General features: G+C 46.5%; 1 protein-coding gene across 3 annotated transcripts; it reads left to right on the forward strand.

Annotated features, from left to right (window-relative positions):
• The first annotated feature begins 1455 nt into the window (after positions 1 to 1455).
• On the forward strand, positions 1456 to 20560 carry ADORA3 (adenosine A3 receptor). 3 transcript variants are annotated; one of them, XM_055584754.1, is made up of 6 exons: positions 1456 to 2087; positions 11659 to 11765; positions 14122 to 14469; positions 16865 to 16931; positions 17650 to 17750; positions 20029 to 20560. In XM_055584754.1, the coding sequence occupies exons 1-6, from the start codon at positions 1738 to 1740 to the stop codon at positions 20142 to 20144; spliced, it is 1089 nt and encodes a 362-aa protein (XP_055440729.1). In that variant the 5' UTR covers positions 1456 to 1737; the 3' UTR covers positions 20145 to 20560. The 3 variants fall into 3 exon arrangements, with proteins under 3 accessions (XP_055440729.1, XP_055440727.1, XP_055440728.1); XM_055584752.1 differs by lacking the exon at positions 20029 to 20560 and adding an exon at positions 18158 to 18790; XM_055584753.1 differs by lacking the exons at positions 11659 to 11765; positions 14122 to 14469; positions 16865 to 16931; positions 17650 to 17750; positions 20029 to 20560 and adding an exon at positions 4252 to 5331.
• Positions 20561 to 21068: the final 508 nt, after the last annotated feature.

Genomic DNA, 21068 nt, shown 5'->3' on the forward strand with positions numbered 1-21068 from the left:
TGCCAACATCTGTTGGATCATAGAAAAAGTAAGAGAATTCCAGGAAAACATCTGCTTCATTGACTATGCTAAAGCCTTTGACTATGTGGATCACAACAAACTGCAGAAAATTCTTAAAGAGATGGGAATACCAGACCACCTTACCTGTCTCCTGAGAAACCTGTATGCAGGTCAAGAAGTAGCAATTAGAACCAGACATGGAACAACAGACTGGTTCAAAATTGGGAAAGGAGTACATCTGGCTGTATATTGTAACCCTGACTAACTTCTATGCAGAGTACATCATGCAAATGTGGGGCTGGATGAATCACAAGCCGGAATCAAGATTGCCAGGAGAAATATCAATAACCTCAGATATGCAGATGACACTGCCTTAATGGTAGAAAGTGAAGAGGAACTAAAGAGCCTCTTGATGAAAGTGAAAGAGGAGAGTGAAAAAGTTGGCTCAAAGCTCAACATTCAGAAAACTAAGATCATGGCATCCAGTCCCATTACTTCATGGCAAATAGATAGGAAAAAATGGCAACAATGACAGATTTTATTTTCTTGGGCTCCAAAATCATTGTGGATGGTGACTGCAACCACGAAATTAAAAGGCATTTGCTCCTTGGAAGAAAAATTATGACAAACCTGGGTATTAAAAAGCAGAGAAATCACTTTGCCTATAAAGGTCCGTCTAGTCAAACCCATGGTTTTTCCAGTAGTCATGTACAGATGTGAGCGTTGGACCATAAACAAGGCTGAGCACCAAAAAAATTGATGATTTGAACTGTGGTGTTGGGGAAAACTCTTGAGAGTCCCTTAGACAGCAAGGAGATCAAACAGGTCAATCCTAAAGGAAATCAACCTTGAATATTCACTGGAAGTATTGATGCTGAAGCTGAAGCTCCAGTACTTTGATCACCTGATGTGAAGAGCTGACTCACTGGAAAAGACCCTGATTCTGGGAAAGATTGAGGGCAGGAGGAGGAGAAGGGGACAACCAAGGATGAGATGGTTGGATGGCATCATTGACTCAGTGGACATGAGTTTGAGCAAACTCTGGGAGATAGTGAAGGACAGGAAAGACTGGTGTGTTGCAGTCCATGGGATTGCAAAGAGTCGGATACAACGTAGTGACTGAACAACAACAAAACCAGAATCTACTTCTTTTCTTCTGTGTGTTCTTTTTGCCTCTGCTAAGTCAGCAGAAAGCCAGAATATTATTACATAGTCAGTGCTCCCAGTTCCTTTTCCACCCAGTGTGACATTCTTATCTAGTCCCTGAGTAAATAAATGCTGAAGCTTCTCCATGCTGCAAACATCCCTCAACCCCTTCTTTCCATTTTCTTGCTGAGTGTTCCTAGCTCTGTGCTTCCTCTTGGCCCATCTCACTTCCTGAAACACCACTAAAGAGCGTTGCTTATCTCGATGGAGTGTGGGTAGCCCTCCAGGGGCAGGGGAACTAAGAGCAGCTGCACTTTCACATTCCGTCACAGAGAACCGTCCTCCCCAGACTTCTGCAAGCTTGGAGATGTGTGGCCTGTGTCAGGGCTGGAAATGATGGCCATGTGATGGAATCTCTCTAAGGAGACAGGGTGCCACCAGAGAAGAGAAGGAATGGGTGAGTTGTGAGTTCTGGACTGTGGCTGCTACACCTGGACCTCTGGCAGGATGTGTGGCAAGAGCTAGGTGGACTGGCCCAAACGGATCTTGTTGGGACACTACTCACCTGGGAGTCTCCTCTTGGAAAACGAGATGCCTGTCAACAGCACTGCCGTGTCCTTGGCCAGCATTACCTACATCTCTGTGGAGATTCTCATCGGGCTCTGCGCCATAGTGGGCAACGTTCTGGTCATTTGGGTGGTCAAACTGAACCCCAGCCTGCAGACCACCACCTTCTATTTCATTGTCTCCCTAGCTCTGGCTGACATTGCTGTTGGGGTGCTGGTTATGCCTTTGGCCATTGTCATCAGCCTGGGTGTCACAATCCACTTTTATAGCTGCCTTCTCATGACCTGCTTGCTGATGATCTTCACCCATGCATCCATCATGTCCTTGCTAGCCATTGCCGTGGACCGATACCTGCGGGTCAAGCTCACAGTCAGGTAACTTGCCTAAAGAGGAGTGGTGTCGGTGGTGATATAAGTGTCTGGGAAATGGAGCTACAAGTCCAGATCCAAGACTTTAAGTGGAAACAAATCCAAATTGGCCTCTGAGCTTGAAAGTGGTTCTTTTCACCATTTGATGTGTGAAGGGTTTAGCAATGATAAGCAGAGACTTGGGAACAAGGAATGAGGAATCCTCCAGTCCCCCCTACCCCACTGATAAGGAGTACCTGCTCGATATCCCCTGGGGCAGGGGCTAAAGATGATAAAATCTTGATCCATCTTTAATTAGTGAAAAATGCTCTTGATTATTAGAAATTATAGAAACATGCTAGATGATAAGCTGAGAGAAAAAAAGAGATAAACTGATGGTTCTGTCGTTTACAAATGTAGGCTATTTTAAAGTTACTGTAATTTTGCTTCCTCTTCCATGATGTGAAGGGGACCAAAAAAGTTCTCCATTGCAGAAAGTAGTAACAACTTTTCGTGTGACCATGTGAACAGAACAGACTGCCAAATGAATAATTCCCCAGGTGTCCTGAATCACACTGGTCCCTCATTGCTCCTCTCTTCTCTTGGGGAAAGAGCATGGTGAGGGAGCTACAGATGACTTCGGATACAAACAAGCATTAGTTCAAATCTCAGATCTTGAGGTCTGATCTTGGGCAAGTTATTTAACTTTCTGTGTCTTAGTTCTTCAGCATGGTGTTGCAAAGCTCTGAACTCAGACTGTCCTCCATTCAATTTTAGTTCCATCACTTTTAGCTTCTACAAGTTGCTTGTCTGTTTCATTTTTTTTTGCCCATAGAATGGGGATCATAATTGCACCTTCCTGGTAAGGTCAAGTGAGTTAGCACATGTAAAGCTCTTAGAAAAATGTCAACAAAGAGTCTGTGCTCAGTAAATCGTAGCTGTCAGTACTCTGATCTGCAGCATAACCGACAATGAAATGGAGATTGTCATAAGAATATCCCGGGTTTGTCATGAGATTTCATTGAGAGAAAGTCTACTGAGTACATAGCCAGTACTTAATAAAATCCACTTTCTTCTTGTAGTCTGTGTAGAATGTTATCAGGATGAATAGTTTAAGGAGAAATGGTGACTTCTAATTGGGTGAGTCTTTTAAGGTCCTGGAAGAACTTCAACACAACTTTTGCAGCTCCATAGACTCTAACTCCGGAGAAGGCAATGGCACCCCACTCCAGTACTCTTGCCTGGAAAATCCCATGGATGGAGGAGCCTGGCAGGCTGCAGTCCATGGGGTCGCTAAGAGTCGGACACGACTGAGCAACTTCACTTTCACTTTTCACTTTCCTGCATTGGAGAAGGAAATAGCAACCCACTCCAATGTTCTTGCCTGGAGAATCCCAGGGACGGGGGAGCCTGGTGGGCTGCCGTCTATAGGGTCGCACAGAGTCGGACATGATTGAAGTGACGCTGCAGCAGCAGCAGCAGACTCTAATTCAAACATCAAGGGTTTGAAAAACATAGAGAAGCAGGGACAGACCCAGGTAGAGAGGAAGTATGGGAGAGGCAGAGTCTGAATGATGGATGTCAGCACGACAGCCAAAAAAAAATAGTGCAGAACGCAGCAGGAAAACATGCTTTGAGCAGATTACTTCTTCTCAGGTAGGTGATCCTAGGAGACTTCAAGAACTCTTACCTCCCAGGAATTGAAGAATTCTTGGACTGGAAATGGCGCTGTGAGAGGGGCATGCAAGCCCCAATTGCCGGCAACATGTTGTTGCTGTTCTTTAGTCACTAAGTCGTGTCTGACTCTTTTGCAACCCTATAGGTTGTAGCCCACCAGGCTTCTCTGTCCATGGGATCCCCCAGGCAAGAATACTGGAATGGGTTGCTATTTCCTCCTCCAGGGGATCTTCCCAACCCAGGGATCGAACCTGCATTTTCTACATGGCAGGTGAATTCTTTACCACTGAGCCAGTAGGGAAGCCCTTGGCAACATACTCCTGATGTATTGTAGATTGTACTTCTTTAGAAAAGTCCCCAGAAAACTTTGCTGGATTTTTCTCTTCTCATCTCGTCTTCATATCCAGTAGAGTTTAGTTGAAATCACCATAGAATCCCAACAGTCCAGCTCTATCTCCCCCCACTCGTTAGCAATTTCTGCTGTGAACTCACTGACTCTCTTCCATGCAAACAGATACAGGAGAGTCACCACGCAAAGAAGAATATGGTTGGCTCTGGGCCTTTGCTGGCTGGTGTCATTCCTGGTGGGATTGACCCCCATGTTTGGCTGGAACATGAAAGTGAGCTCAGTAGACAAAAATCTTACCTTCCTACCCTGCCAATTCCGTTCGGTCATGAGGATGGATTACATGGTCTACTTCAGTTTCTTCACGTGGATTCTCATTCCCCTGGTCGTCATGTGTGCCATCTACTTTGATATCTTCTATGTCATCCGGAACCGACTCAGTCAGAACTTTTCTGGCTCCAAAGAGACAGGTGCATTCTATGGACGGGAGTTCAAGACAGCCAAGTCTCTGTCACTGGTTCTTTTCTTGTTTGCTTTGTCCTGGCTGCCTTTGTCCATCATCAACTGTATCATCTACTTTAACGGTGAAGTGCCGCAAATTGTGCTGTACTTGGGCATCCTGCTCTCCCACGCCAACTCCATGATGAACCCTATCGTCTATGCTTATAAAATAAAGAAGTTCAAGGAAACCTATCTCTTGATCCTCAAAGCCTGTGTGATCTGCCAGCCCTCTAAGTCCATGGACCCAAGCATTGAGCAGGCTTCTGAGTAGCTATCCATGAATGATGGCTGTCCATCTCATTGACCTTCAGATTCGGCATCGACACTTGAGGGCCTTTCCACCTGGGATGTCTTCCGCTCATGTCTTTGATTCCTCCTACTGATGCGGAAAGCATTTGGCTGGCTGCCTCTATGTCCTTCCCAGTGTCCTCTTTCTCTAATTCATTTTTTTATTTTTTTCATGTCCTTCTTTTCTGGGTATCTGACTTGAGGACAATGCTCCATTGTTACTGCTACGTGTCTTCTCCTCTAACAGAAGTTATGGAATCTGAAGGATGCTTCATTGACTTACTGACAAAAGGGGACTGATCAGGCTTGATATGTACATGATGGTGACGCAGTTCCGCTTCACTGTGGAACTATGCAGAGAACCCTGCTCTCAGCAGTTGCCTGGAAGATGATGGAATGCAAGGACTGAATTGCGTTTAAGGGGAATTTAACTTTCTGGATTCAGCTGTAAATGTATTGAATGAATAAAAGATGATAACTAACTTTTTTATAACTCTCTGCTGAGGGTCAGGGTCACTTGGGGCTGGAAGACCCAGCTGGCTGCTCCTGGCACTCAGCCTGCTTGCTATGTGATGCCATGTGACACCTTCTCCTATAAATTCTGTGTAAATTCTGAGACCCTCACCCCTGGCCCCAGCACACTCTGCACCTTTTTCCTGGGCTGATCAGAGTATTTGTCAGCTTTCTGAACCATTCATCAAGGGATAGAGAAGAAACAATTCTCTCTTAGACATGAGTCTTAAATTATTTCCTCTGGTATTTTATTTTAATAGGAATAGTGGGAGAGGGGCAAAAAGAGACACCAGACAGCTATTAATATTATTTGTTGAGCATGTTGTATACACTTTCCTAGTGGCTCAGATAGTAAAGAGTCTGCTTGCAAAGTGGGAGACTTGGGTTCGATTCCTCGGTCAGGAAGATCCCCTGGAGAAGGAAATAGCAACCCGCTCCAGTATTCTTGTCTGGAAAATCCCATGGACAGAGGAACCTGGTGGGCTACAGTCTAAGGGGTCACAAAAAATCGGACACGACTAAGCGACTAACACTTTCACTTGCTATGTACTATTTTACATGTGTTCTCTCTTTTGGTCCTGATAGTCTTTGAGGTCCCATCCTCACTACCATCTCTATTTTGCAGAAGAAAAAACTGAAGTACAGAGAGTTTAAGTAACTTGTCCACAATCACATAATTAATCAGTATGAGCACCAGGATTTCAAGGCAGCCCTGCTTTATGGGAGAACCCAACATTCTTGCTACCTATCCTTAGACATGCAGTGGGACTTGCAACTTCTACAAAGCCCAAACTCTTAAGTTCACCTTATGTACAATTATCAGAATCATGAGTACAAGCTATGGTTTGTATACTTGAGTACTGCTGGGTTTTTTGTTTGTTTGTTTGTTTTTGTTTTTGCCTTAGTTGCTATTTCCTGTTGGGACACCAGACAGGAATAGAATGCTAGTCATGTCATTTGGGCATTGTGTGTGGCCCTGGAATTTGGAGGTAGCATCTCTTATTAGGCAGTCTAAATTTGCAGCCGTGGATGCTCAGTCCCAAGTCAATACAGTACGTATGTTAACGTGATGAGAACAGCAAGCTGGGGATTTCAGTTAAACCACATCAGAGAGGACACGTGTACTGAAAATGTGCTTCTTATTAATTCTCAACTAGTCCTGAGAGATTATCCTGACCCTAATCTTAGGCCAGAGCCTGATAACCATATTTATCTTGTTAACATTTCACTTCAGGGAAATGTTCTTGCGTCTCCTTTTGTCAGCCCAGGCAGAATCAGCACTATCTGGGATGTTTAAAGTTTGCATGTTTTTTTCTACTAATGCCAAACCCACTTGGTCACCCCACCCACCCACTTCCTGGTACCATTCACGCTCCTGCGTTAGAGGAAGAAGACTGGAATGCCCACCCCCATTCCTGAGGGTCCCTGGATGTAGAAGGGGACTTTGTTCCCGACAAGCTCCCCATCAAATGTTTTGGGGGATCTTTTTTGTTTCAAAAAAGCAAGTCTCTGCCACCTCCAATTTTTTCTTAATTGTATCCCTTTGTTTGATTTCAGCCTTTTCCCCCTGAATTAATTTTTATGGTTTAGTGAAAATGCTCCTCCAGGATGAAGCCCTGGGTTTACTTGGGGGTGATGGGTATTCTTGGCACACTGGTCTGCCAACAACTCACCTGAGTCTCACTCAATTTGAGACTTGAGGGACATGCTGGTTAGATCTCAGCCTCTAACCCAGTTGCTGTAGCAACATTTGACCTATGCCTTTTTTGGAAGACTTAATTTAAAGGAACTGTTTCTCTCAAAATAAGGCAGCAGTCTGTCCTGAGTCATTTGGTGTCATCAGAAAAGCTGCAGCTCCTGAGTTTCAGAAAAACTTTTATTTCCCTTTTTCCTCCTCCCCTCCTTCTCTCTCTTTTCCTTTCTGATATTCACTGCTTAGCAAACCCACTGAAGGCTTGTAGGAAGTCATATCTTGGGAGTCAGTGAGAATCTCTTGAGCTCAGGGGCTCTCCCAGCCCAGAAGAAGCCTTTCAGTGAAGTATCTTTGGGCATGAACTCAAAAAAGATGAAGCAAGACTCACTGGTGAGGAGTTGGCCTAGAGGTAGTGAGACCCACCCTGGTTTCAGGTTTAAAGATTAGTGTCACAGGAGTTTCCCTGTGTCTGTCTCCTGGCTCCTCCCTTCAGCTGCTGCTAAGTCGCTTCAGTCGTGTCCGACTCTGTGCGACCCCATAGATGGCAGCCCACCAGGCTCTGCTGTCCCTGAGATTCTCCAGGCAAGAACACTGGAGTGGGTTGCCATTTCCTTCTCCAATGCATGAGAGTGAAAAGTGAAAGTGAAGTCGCTCAGTCGTGTCCGACTCTTTGAGACCCCATGGACTACAGCCTACCAGGCTCCTCTGTCCATGGGATTTTCTAGGCAAGAGTACTGGAGTGGGTTGCCATATTGTCAAAGGTGGCTGTTGGGCTTTCATTTTAAAGGAATAAGGTAAAGAGACCACCCAGACAAAATCATGGTTTGCCTCCTCCTCCTCTTCCACACAGATTCACTGGACCAAAGGTAGATGTTGAGTAGCTGGCTTATTTACCCGATTTTTTTCTTTTTATTAACAATAGAAAATAGTGAAGGCCAACAAAATGAGAACAAATGAAGGCTATTTATTCTGAGCTTTCTAGAGAGGAGTCAGCCACTAAGATTTAGTGACTAAGCCGTGTCTGACTCTTTGTGACCCCATAAACAAGAATACTAGAGTGGGTAGCTATTCCCTTTTCCAGGGAATCTTCCCAATCCAGGGATTGAACCCAGGTCCCCTGTGTTGCAGGCAGATCCCTTAGCCTCTGAGCCACCAGGAAACCACTGCCCGTTGCTCTCTGACAGAGTCTCAAAGGCAGGAGAAGAGTGGGATGGTTTTATGGTGGAAGAAAGAAGGCTTCAGATGCACCCTGACTGGAGACCATTGGTCTGGGGAGACCGCAGTGGGCTGACTAAAAGTGGGGCATCCTGCGTGGTGAGTTAGGGCTGGTGTTTAGTTGGAAGCAGGACAAAAATTAGGGATGGTGTCAGTTATTCATCTAGCCCTAGCCATGCGGGGCCAATTGTTACAGGGATTATTGTTTGGCTTTCTGGATTGTTACTAGAAATAATGGTCTGACTTCCGATCCGTCTGGTTTATATCAGGCTGGCTTCCTGGGCCAGTTACTATAGATAAGGGGCTGGTTTCCTGGGCTGGTTGTGGGCCAGACTTCTATTTTTATATATGGTTTGGCCATGGTCCACTTGTACCTTCTGTTTCTTAGAACTAAATGCACATTTTCTACAGAAACTCTTCCCTTAGTTACTATAATGGGTAAGATGGGAATGAGAAAAGTCGGGGTGGGCGTGGCATATGTAAAGTCTCTTTGTAATCTCTGAAGTGCTCTACAGTTTTGCAGTCTTGTTACTACTGGGGAAGCACAATCAAGTGATGGACAGCAGTTTTTTCTTTCAGATTTAGCATTAGCTCATGGTGGCTATAGTAGCTGTATGAATTTAAACTTAGCCTTATTTAAACTAAGCCTCAATTTTTCTTATTTTTAAAGTGAGACTAGTAATATCTGTGTCAATGTTTTGCTTGTCTTCTTGCTTTTTACTTTTTATTATGAAAAATTCCAAACACGCAACAGTGGAGAGACTAGAATAACAAAGGCTCGTGTAACTATTATCTTGCTTTAATAATGATCAGCTCACAGCCAACCTTGTTTCATAAATGGCCCCTCCCCATTTGACCTGGTTATTTTGAAATTTTGGACATCAAATTATTTCATCTGTAAGCATTTTGGTTTGTATTTTTAAAAGGTATTTTTAAAATGTAGCTTATTCTTATTACCTGTTTACTTTCTTATTTACATATCAAATAGAGTGAAAATTAACTCTCCCCCTAAGAGGGAGCAATAGAACTAATTATACCAAATAATAGAATGCTAATAAATGCATCTGTTTATTCTCTGCACTCTGAGCCTGGCATTTGCTTTAGAATGTTACTTTTTCATGTCTTAGGTATTTTCCTGATACTGTGCACAATCTTCTTTGGTTAGCACTTTCTTTGGTTTCACGGTACAAGCTCTGAGCAATTCTGAATGTTTTACATGTGGGTTTTCTCAGAGATAAGGGCCTACTTAAAAAAAAAAAACCCACAATATCAATTACTGATTGTGATTTAATGAAATACCCCCAAACTTAGAGGCTTAACATGATGATTCTTTATTATCTCTCGTGGTTTTGATGGGTCAGGAATTCAGGAGCATCTTGGTTGGGCAGGTCATGCTTGAGGTCTCTCACAAAGTTGCTGGGTCTGCATTCATCTGGAGGTTTGATGGTGCTGGAGGATTTACTTTCAAGGCGGGTCATCCATGTCTAGCAAGCTGGTTCCTCTCCTCATGGCCTTTCCACAGTTTCACTTGAGAGTCCCCACAATGTGGCAGCTGACTTCTGAAAGAAAGAAAGAAAGCAGTACAACCTCTGAGGTGGAAGTTGCACATCTTTTATGATTAGCCTTGGAAGCCGTATGCCATCACTTCTGCTGTATTTTACTGATCACCTGGGCCAGCCCTGATTCAAGTCTGGAGGGAATTACACAGTGGCCCGTATATCAGGAGCCATCTTAGAGGCTGGCTATGACAATGTCATTATCACAGCTGGAAAAAGAGTAACAGTGTTTCCTTTTCTTTTATTCTCACTTAAAAAAAATTCTTTAATTGGAGGAAAATTGCTTTACAATGCTGTGTTGGTTTCTGCCATACAGCAGTGAAAATCAGCCATAATTATACATATATCACCTTCCTCTTGAGCTGCGTGTCCCTCTCCCCATCCCACCTCTCTAGGTCATCACAGAGTGCAGGCTGGGCCCCCTGTGTTATACAGCTATCTATTTTACACATGGTAGTGAGCATATGTCAATGCTACTTTCTCCATTTGTCCCACTCTTTCCTTCCCCCAGTGTCCACAACAATAATTTCTTAATATCATCATCTATCTAGTCACTGTCCAAATTTTCTCAATTGTTTGTTTCTGCCAGGATCCAAAATCCAGAATTTTCTCCTATTACTAAGTTCCATATATTGCAATTTGTTAGTATGTTTCTCTTGCATGTGTGCTCAGTTGCTTCAGTCTTGTCCGACTCTGCCATCCTGCGGACTGTAGCTCACCAGGCTCCTCTGTCCATGGGATTCTCCAGGCAAGAACACTGGAGTAGGCTGCTGTGCCCTCCTCCAGGGAGTATGCCTCTCAAGCCCCTTTGAATCTACAGAGTGCTGCTTCATTTTGTCCCCCTGGCAGTTTAATTGTTGACCTCACAAAGGTTTCTTGAGGAATAAATGAAGCAATATAAGCAAAACCCCTCCCTTGATGCAGGCCTGCTGCTGGCCCAGTGCTGACTTGGTGTGAATAGAGAAAGGCTCTCCTTGCTCAGGAGCGGACATTATTGAAAACCTGGACAATCACCACGTCCAACCCTTGAGGAGAAGTGCTAACTCTGGGTGTGATACATAAGCATTCAGCTTAAATTCACCTGACCATGGTTCCATAATTCAAACTTTAAAAATCAGTAGCCAGACCATATGGGTCCCATGTGGGACCCATATGGGTCCCATCAGGGGAAGCATCTATCGCACGGACAGCCTTGATGTGTCCCAAGAAGGCTTTCAGGATGTCTGTAGGCTGCAGTGTGGCTATTGATGCCCCAGAACCCACACTTTCACCTGCTCACATGCTCCGGTCGCCAGCATGTCTGCTTCAGGCTCTACCCTCTAGCCACACTCCCTGGATGAGGCTGAAGTGTTCTCCTGGAAGGCAGGATAGTTATGAATCTCCTTATTGGTCTTCCTCTCAGCTAAATAGGAATTGGGCCTCCAAGAGTGGTGAACAAGACAAGAGGCTGAGCTTGGATGGTACCTGGACCACTGTGCAGGACAGTGCACAGCTGCATAGATGAAGGTGTGCCGGTGATGGTTTGGATTCAGGAGTGTGTGGGTGTGCCAGAGCAGACGTGTCCAGGAGGGAGAGCTCTTCTCTGTTTTGGGCTCTACCAGGAAGCCCAGAATTTTATCATTTTACTCTGTAAGTAAGTTTATGTCTGCAAATGGCTTCCCTCTGCTGAAGCGCCCTTGTGCAGTGCACAACGGGGATACCTGTACGTAGCAGCACTTCCTGGATTAACTGGTTGGTCCTTCTTTTCCCGAGTCTCTCCAAACAGGATAAAGATTCTTCAACTCAAAGATATGTGTTTCCTTTAAACAGATCCAGGATTCCTAAGGCCCCTGGGTCCATCTGGTCATCCCAGTTGAAGATTCACTTCTTTCCAGTCATGAGGCTCTTCATTCTGCTCTCTTTGACTGTCTTTTCAGGTAAGAGATGGGGAAGGATCATCTCCAGGCCTCCAAACTTCCCAGAGGCTGTGCATCCTAACCCTAAACTTAGTGCTTTTCCTTTCCTACCTGGAGTTCCTGCTTATTAATAAGTGCAAGCCACCAAAGGAGCCGGATGAGAAAATAAAAGGTGGTGAAATAATAAATCTTGTCCAAATTAGTCCTTGTTCTTCAATCTGATAAAAGGGTTGTGGGGAATTTGAAACCCTCAGCTAAAATGAGGGCCTTGTATTCTCAGTGTAAGTTCCCCTTCCCTTGCCCCTTCTTCCTTTAAAAACATTTGTGCTGATATATGAGGACGGGACTTCCCTCTTTCTGTACATACCTGCCCCCAAAGATGAGAAGGTCAGAGGACCAGGCTGACCCCAGCTCTGCCCTTCTCCAGCCTTGTGATCTCTGAAGTTACTGCACCTCTCTCTGGGTCAGCATCCAGGCTGGTAAACTGATTATCACATGATCTTTCTCACAGGGTCCATATGAGAACAAAATACCATAGCCTGTCAAGTGACATCAAGACACGAGTCTGCTTTGTGGGCTGGTCACACCTGCCGCAGGCTACTCTGGAGGCAGCACTAAGGCCCCCAGTGCACATCTGGAAGGCTAAGGGAGGGCTGGGCTCTCTCAGCTATCTCATCTCCTTGGTCGAACACTTCCCCAGCCACCGTCAAGCTGGATGAGGTCCTCATGACTTCCTTTTTATGCAACATCTTGAGATGACAGAGGTGTCCACACCAGTCTGGCACAGAGGAAACATGAAGTTCTTAGCCCCTGAAGATAGAGCAGAACCAGACACCTCTGTCTTCAGTCCTGAACAGCCAGCAGAAGCCTCAAAACTGCCTTACTTTAGTTGATTTGGGGCCTCCCTGGTGGCTCAGCAGTAAAGAATTTGCATGCAATTCAGGAGCTGCAGGTTTGATCCCTGGGTTGGGAAGATCGCCTGGAAGAAGGCATGGCAACCCACTCCAGTATTCTTGCCTGGAGAATCCCATGGACAGAGAAGCCTGGCAGGCTACAGTCCATGGGATCACAAAGAGTTGGACACAACTGAGCAACTAAGTGAACACACACACATACACACATATATATTTTTTTTCAGATTCTTTTTCATTATAGGTTATTACAAGACACTGAATATAATTCCTTGTACCATGCAATAGGTCTTTGTTGTTTAGCTGTTTATATATAGTAGTGTGTATCTGTTAGTTCCAAACTCCTAATTTTTTTCTCCCCCTGTCCTTTCCCCTATGGTAACTGTAGTGTTTCCTATGTCTGTGGGTTTGTTTCTGTCTCAAACCTCCTTACTTTCCTTTCAAGGGTGCCAAGGTGAAGCGGGGCAGGGAGCGGGAGCTAGGGGCAGAGAATCTACTAACAGTAGGCCTCAGGCTCTTCCACCTTCCCCCCAAACAACAGGAGTGGCCTCCTGAATTCTTTCAGAGGGGCATATGTGTTCTATCTGCTCTTAGAGCAGGGAAAATTCTTCTCCAGGTTTGCTGTGTTAGTTTGCTAGGCCTCCTGTAACAAACTCAGAGTGTATGTCTGCAACAACAGACGTTTGTTTCCTTACGGTGATGGAGGCTGGAAGTCCAAGATCAAGCTGTCAGCAGGTTTGGTTCCTCCTGAGATCTCTCTCCTTGGCCTGCAGGGGTCCACCTTCTCACTGTCCTCATAGTCATCCCTCTGTTGTCTGTGTCCTTATCTCCTTTTCTATTAGGACACCAGTCAGATTGGATTGGGGCCTATTCTAATGACCCTACTTTAACTTCATTACCTCTTTAAAGGTTCTAAGTCCAAATTCAGTCACATTCTAAAGTACCGAGTGGGGCTTCCATGGTGGCTCAGTGGTCAAGAATCCACCCGTGAATGCAAGAGACATGGGTTCAATCCCCCATCTGGGAAGGTCCCAAATGCTGAGAAGCAATGAAGCCTGTGGGCCACAGCTATTGAGCCTGTGCTCTAGAGCCTGGGAGCTGAAACTACTGAAGCCTGCACGCCCTAGAGCCCGTGCTCCACGACAAAAGAAGCTGCTACAGTGAGAAGCCGGAGTACCGCAGCTAGAGAGTAGTCCCCGCTCACTGCAGCTAGAGAAAGTCCACATGCCACAGTGAAGACCCAGCACAGCCAAAAATAAATAAATAAGATTATTTGAAAAAAGCACTGGGTGGTTACCACTTCAACATATAAATTTTAGGGGAACACTGTTCAACCTCTAATAGTTAGTTGCCAACCCCAAAACAGGCAAAAATCTGCCTCCAATGCTTTCATTAATTTTCCTCCAGGGTACAGGGGCTGAGATGTGTTTAAAAGAACGACGGTGTTTGTCCGTGTGTTTTCACAGATGCCATGGTCATGGACGAGAAGGTCAAGGAAAGCTTTGTGCTGGACACAGCTTCCGCCATCTGCAACTACGACACCCACTATAAGGACCACCCCAAGTACTGGTGCCGAGGCTATTTCCGGGACTATTGCAACATCATTGCCTTCACACCCAACAGCACCGACCGCGTGGCTCTGAGGGACACAGGAAACCAACTCATTGTCACTGTGTCCTGCCTGACCAAGGAGGATACGGGCTGGTACTGGTGTGGCATCCAGCGTGACTTTGCCAGAGATGACATGGACTTTACAGAGCTGGTTGTGACCGATGACAGAAGAGCCATCACCAACAATTTCTGGTCTGGGCAAGGTAAGGAAGCTGTTGTGGGTCTAGCTGGGGGTGACCCATGGTGGTGGGTGGCAGCTGGTGAGGTAAATACTCATTGTGCACCAACTCTGTTCTCTGGGTTAACCTGGTCCCTCCCTCCCTCCAGAGTTGGGTGGCTGCTGATGGTGCTGACGATTAACTGGGAATTTGGGGGAAGAGGAGGGTGCCTGGGCCCCAGCGTGCTCTTAAGGACCTCTCTCCCCTCACAGCCATCTGATTTGGGCGGCTCACCAGTGTGAGAGCTTTGCCTTGTGGACTAGAATCTTGAATATTCACTTCTTGAGAGGTGGCTGAGGCTGTAAAAAGTGGTCTAGGCACCTGGCCGGGCTTCCCAGGTGGCACTAGTGTTAAAGAACCCACCTGCCAATGCAGGAGACATAACACCCGCAGGCTCGATCCCTGGGTCTGGAAGATCCCCTGGAGAAGAGAATGGCAACCCACTTCAGTATTCTTGCCTGGAGGATCCCATGGACAGAGGAGCCTGGTAGGCTATAGTCCATAGGGTCGCAAAGAGTTGGACCTGACTGAAGCAACTTAGCAAGCACACAGGCACCCGGGCAAGCACCCTCAAAAACTGTGCACTTAAATAATTTTATAATATACAGAGAAATATGGTCCAAGAGGTCAATGGTTTCTTTTAAGGGGTACACTTTGCTCCTGAAGGCAGCTGGAAGGGCATGGGTGGAGCAGCCTGGAGGGGCAAGTCTGTCTAAGCTAGTATGTTGCTCCTTTGGGCCAGGCAGAAGGGATAGGGGCTCCATTTGTTCCCCAAAGTCCTTCTGTCCAATGTTGAAAACCTCCCTTTACACCAGAAAACCTCTCTCAGGTGCATTACTCTACCTTTTTTTCCTTCCTTTCCTCCCTCTCCGCCCCTGCCCTCCACCCCCCCAACCCCATGGCTTCTCCTTATTTCCATTTCTAGAAGGGATGTCTTGGGCTCTCTGGTGGCTCAGTGAATAAGAATCTGCCTGCCAATGCAGGAGACACGGGTTCAATCCCTGGTCTAGGAAGATCCCACAAACCGTGGACCTGGAATTGCAGCTACTTAAGCCCACAAGCCCTGAAACCAGTGCTCTGCAACAAGAGAAGCCACTGCCATGAGAGGCCCATGCACCTCAAATAAGAGTAGCCCCCCTTGCTCCAATTAGAGAAAAGCCCTCACAGCAATGAAGACCCAGCACAGCCAAAAATAAATAAATAAATAAAAATTAGAAGGGAGATCTTTTTCTAGCTTCATCAGAGGACAATGCCAGTAGGAAAACATAGCAAAGGGCCTAAGAGAGGCTCAGGGAAGCCTCCTCCTGATACTGGAGAGCCCTGCTCACATTTGACCAGTTGGTAATTTCTTCAGCACACACCTTACCGCAAGTGTGACATCCTTCACACCTACCATGTTTCTACTTTGTGTGGTTCTGCTTTTACTTAATTAAATAAATTATTTAATTAATTAAATATTTATTTAATTAATTAAATGTTATTATTAAATGTGCAGTCTGTCCTGAGTTTTAGACTCAGGATGAGAGAAGTCCCACCTAAATGAGCTCCTCAGTTTAAATGAAACACACACACACCCCATCCTCTGATCTTCTCATAGGGGGCAAGGAGGGTGACCGTGGTGGGCCTTCTCTTGCTGGGTTTTGATAGGTGTCAGAAACACAACGTGGCAATTACGTTACGTACTGAGCAGTTCCTTAAGGACAGGACTGGCACTCTGGTGCCTCTGACAGTCCCCTCTCATAGCTGTCACCCTCTCTAACCAAGGGCCATATTTAGTCAACATAGAACCTTTGTGCAAATCTGGAAAAGGTGCCCTTCCTCCCAGTGCATGGAACTCAATGGCAGGGTATATGGTTTGGCAAACAGTGTATGGGCTGTGTTTCAGCCCTTGGCTTGTTCCATCCGCCTTCTGCCTTGTGTGGGCTTTCCTGATAGCTCAGTTGGTAAAGAATCTGCCCGCAATGCAAGAGACCCCGGTTTGATTCCTGGGTCAGAAAGATCCTCTGGAGGAGGGATAGGCTACCCACTCCAGTATTCTTGGGCTTCCCTGGTGGCTCAGCTGTAAAAGAATCCACCTGCAATGTGGGAGACTTGGGTTCGATCCCTGGGTTGGGAAGATCTCCTGGAGAAGGAACAGCTACCCACTCCAGTATTCTGGCCTGGAGGACTGTATAGTCCACGGGGTTGCAAAGAGTCGGACATGACTGAGTGCCTGTCACTCACTCTGCCCTGTGCAGGTGATCGTGACCCAGGACTCCCCCAGGGCACTCACTCTCTGGAGACTGAGAGAAGGGTGGGCAGAGGTGCAGAGATGCAGAAGGCAAAGGAAGGGCCTGAGGTTGGGCCTTATTTGACTCTCAACAAATCCTTTCTGACACAGACCTGTCGGGCAACAAGAACAGAAGCTGCAGGGCTTCCAAGGTTGTCCACAAGGCAGATCACTCCAGGTGAGCAACTTTAGGGGACAAGTGGGCTTTGGGTGGGCAGTAACAATGCAACACGGCCCTGGGTTTGCACCCTCTACTTTCCAGCTGTGATTGTTTCTCCTCTTGAGCTATCCGTCTTCAGTGTGCTGTTTGCTTTCTTTCAAAAGAATACAGTTTAGGACTCTTGGTTGCAAGCAGCAAAAATGCCCTTTGGCGACTTTGATCAAAGTGGAGATTTCATCATAAGGAGAAAGCAGTGTCTGAGGAAATGCAGGGGCAGAGATGTGGCCGCGCTCAGAAATGGGGAGCATCATCAGGATTTATCTCTGTCTTCAATCTGCTTCACTTTTGCATGTTTGCTTCTTCCCTCTCCCCACTGCCCTCTTACATATTTTTTTTCCTGCCCTGGGAGAAGATAGACCACTTGTAGCTGCTGAGTTTCTTTTCCCCCTGCTCCCCCAGCCTAAGACCGCATCCTCACATTCCCATGTTAGTCTCCGAGGAGGGGGCTGGGGGCCTGGCTTGGTGTCAGACAGCCACCCCAGGTCCAGTCATGTGTGATCATGTGTGATCTGGAGGAGATGGGTGCTCTAAAAGAATCTGGTTTCTAGGGGCTGCTGGAACTGAGTGGGAGCAGGGCCTGGGAGAGGGGATAGGTCCCAGGAAAGGGGATCCTGAGCAGAGAACCTAAACGTGGTTTCTTCCAAGAGATATGGATACTGTCTGTGATTTCTTCCAGGATGTCCATTCTCATCATTTGCATACTGATCACGGGCTTAGGGATCATCTCCATATTCAGTCGTTTGTCCCGAAGGAGGAGAAACCAAAGAAACAGAAGGGGTAGGTAGAAGTTTGGAGCAGGGGTGGTGGAAATTGGGTAAAATGAAAGCGGTCAAGGAACAGTTCTCAAATGGGTGAATGTGACCCTCCTCCTATTGCCTGGACGCCCGGATTCCCATGCAGCCTGTCCACGGGCTGAGGGCAATTCTGTTTCATGGTCACAAAGGCACCCTGAGAGGTCACCGAGAGCACTGTGGAGGCATGTGCAGACCAGGGAGGAGGGGGACTAAGCCACTGGGGAGCTTCTGTGGCACTCGGGCAAGCAGGTGTAGAGAGGTCTCCCTGAGAAGGGCTGGGAGTGGTTGGCAGTGGAAAAGGACAAGCCCAAGGGCCTCAGGCCTTGCCTTGCACCACGGGAGGGGTGGCCCTTAAGCTTTGTGCCTCCTTCTTCCCTTGGGCGATTGCAGGTAAAGGCCTAACGAGAAACCAGAAAACCAGCCAAGCTTCTGCGAGCCCCATGCCGCTGGTAAGTTCCCTCCTCGACTATTCTATCCTGGCTTCCGTACCCACTGCTCCCTGACCTGTAGGGCTCCCTGTTCCTAAACATAGGAACTGTGTTCAGCAGAGGGTGTGTAGATATGCCCATCTTTACTGTGGGGCTGCTTCAGAGAAGCCAGAATCCCCAAGGCCACCATGTGGGGAATCGGCTAACCTCTCAAGTGGACGCAGTGTAGAGACAGCATCAGACCCAAGCGCCACTAGTTGGCTAATAGGTTTTTGTTTGTTTTTATGCTCGGAAGCCACAGAAATATCTTGGGCAATGGAGAGACTGTGTGCATAACTATAAAACAGACTCCACTCTCCTCTGGGTATGGAAATGTAGAAAACAGCATTTTAGAGAATGAGAGAACACGAACAAACCAGAAACATCTGTTAATGAAACACAAGGGTCTACAGCCAGATGAATCTGAAACCCAAAGCTCGGTGATAATTTGGCTCTGGGGCCAGAGCAGGAGCTCTAAGAACTCAAAGCAGTGGCTCCCATGGCATTCCTGGCTTTTTGCCATCTAAGAGCTGTGGAGTTGTGGGATATAGACAAAACAACATCTTGCTTGGTTTTGCCCAAGATCACACCCTTTCGGGGGCTTCTCAGGGGTCTCAGACAGTAAAGAATTCACCTGCAATGCAAGAGACCTGGGTTTTAATCCCTGGGTTGGGAAGATCCCCTGGAGAAGGAAATGGCCACCCACTCCAGTATTCTTCCTGGAGAATCCCATGGACGGAGGAGCCTGGTGGGCTACAGTCCAGTTCAGTTCAGTTGCTCTGTCGTGTCTGACTCTTTGCATCTCCATGGACCGCAGCACACCAGGCCTCCCTGTCCATCACCAACTCCCAGAATTTACTCAAACTCGTGTCCATTGAGTCGGTGATGCCATCCAACCATCTTATCCGCTGTCATCCCCTTCTCCTCCCACCTTCAATCTTTCCCAGCATCAGGATCTTTTCCAATGAGTCAGTTCTTCACATCAGGTGGCCAAAGTATTGGAGTTAGGCTACAGTCCATGGGGTCAAAAAGAGTTGGACATAATCGAGTGACTAAGCACACACACACTCCCTTTGGGACACAAATGGAGTCTAGGTTTTTGCAAAAACCATTTTCACTTCTTTAAGGCATGACCTAGGGCAACTTATTACTTGTCTGTTTACTTCTGTATAAGTTGAGGACCCCATACTCCCCAGGATTTTTTATTCATTCACTCATTCATTCATTCTATAAACAATGACCATACCAGATTCTGGAATACACAGCTGAATCAAAGAAATAGCATCTGTCTTCATGGAGCTTATAATGTAGAGTCGGAGGCAGGCAAACCATCTCAGACACACGCTCACACACACATGACGTGAAACTGTCAACTCTAAGTACTCTAAAGGAGAGATGCATGGTGCTATGAACGTTGAGGCAACGGAACCCAACCCTCATTCTTATCTATCAGGGCATTGTGCAATCTGGTTTAGCCACGGCCAGCTTCCTCACGCTCAGGCAATGGGAACGTACAGCCTGAATCAGGGTCCCTTCTGGCCTCTGAAGGAGTCAGCTGCATTCATGTCACCAGAGCTCAGTGAGAGTTGAACGCAGGCCCCATGCACCAGGCTTTGCTGCTAACTAGCTGATGACCTTTAAATCATAACATCTGATTTTCACTCTGAAAACAAACTTTGGTGTTGGGCCCCAGTGAAGCCCCTATGACAGAGTTTGTCATTTTTGCTGCAGAAACACCCAGCAGAGGTAGGCAATAAATCTCAATTCAATTCTCCTTTTCTATTTCCAACAAAGTAGACAATTTGAAGTCCCTTCCACGTGTCCTGACTCCAAAGGCAATGGCTCATACTGAACAGATGGGGCTGAAGATTTCTTTTATTAAGTTCATAAATAAAATGATGCTACAATAGAATCACCATGACAACTGGCCCATAAGTTGCGGACTGATTCTGATCTCAGGTGTTCTGGAGGCCCCTTTAACCTCGCCAATGATCATTTGCAGATAGGTAAGAACAGAGGCAGTCAAGGGGTTGTGCTCGGCCACTCCTGAGCAATGCCACAGTCAGATAACATTTCAAGATCTTAGTTCTCACGCAACCAGCTAGTCAAAAGTGAAGAAGAGGGCCAGATCTCAATTAGGGGGCCAGGAGATCACTTCTGCTGTATTCCTTAGCCAATAAATCTCTGACCCAGTGTTGAATGAACTCCAAGGTATGACTAACTTCTCTCAGGATACCACTGGGAAAGTATTTGTAGAAAAGTTTAAAGTATAATATTCCAGTTTACTTCTGAATTAGTATTCCATGCTGTTCTACCCAAAGAAAGGGAGAGAGGCTACAACAGAGGTTCTCAGAGTCTCTTGGCTCAAAGATTTGGAAACTGCCACCTGTTTGGGAAACTGTATGGGAAACTGCCACCAGACTGAATGGACACTGCTTCTGATCAGTAAGAAACCAAAGTGTGATAAGTTAAGAGACATATTCATTCACATCAGGAAACAAATCGAGATGAGGGCATCAGCAGCTGTGGGTGCAAGTGAGGTGGCGCTGTCACGAATGCCAGGATTACCTACACTCTTAGCTTCCACCTGCACGTCTACACCTCTCTCCCCCTAGAGTGTGTCTCCTGCATTTCAGACCCTGGAATCTCCCCACTGCTTCTGCTGCCCTCATAAAAACCCCGCTCTTCCAGTCCCTCCTGAGAGGGTTTTGGCCAGTCTCCATGCTCAGGACACTCAGTGGCATCCGGTCTGGGCAGGCCTGGGACAGGGTTCTATATATACCTGCACGTTTAGGTCCAGGCTCTCACAGAGTCTTTTAAGAACACAGTTCCTT

This window comes from Bubalus kerabau, chromosome 6 (genome assembly GCF_029407905.1).
Source record: "Bubalus kerabau isolate K-KA32 ecotype Philippines breed swamp buffalo chromosome 6, PCC_UOA_SB_1v2, whole genome shotgun sequence".
Lineage (NCBI taxonomy): Eukaryota > Metazoa > Chordata > Mammalia > Artiodactyla > Bovidae > Bubalus > Bubalus kerabau.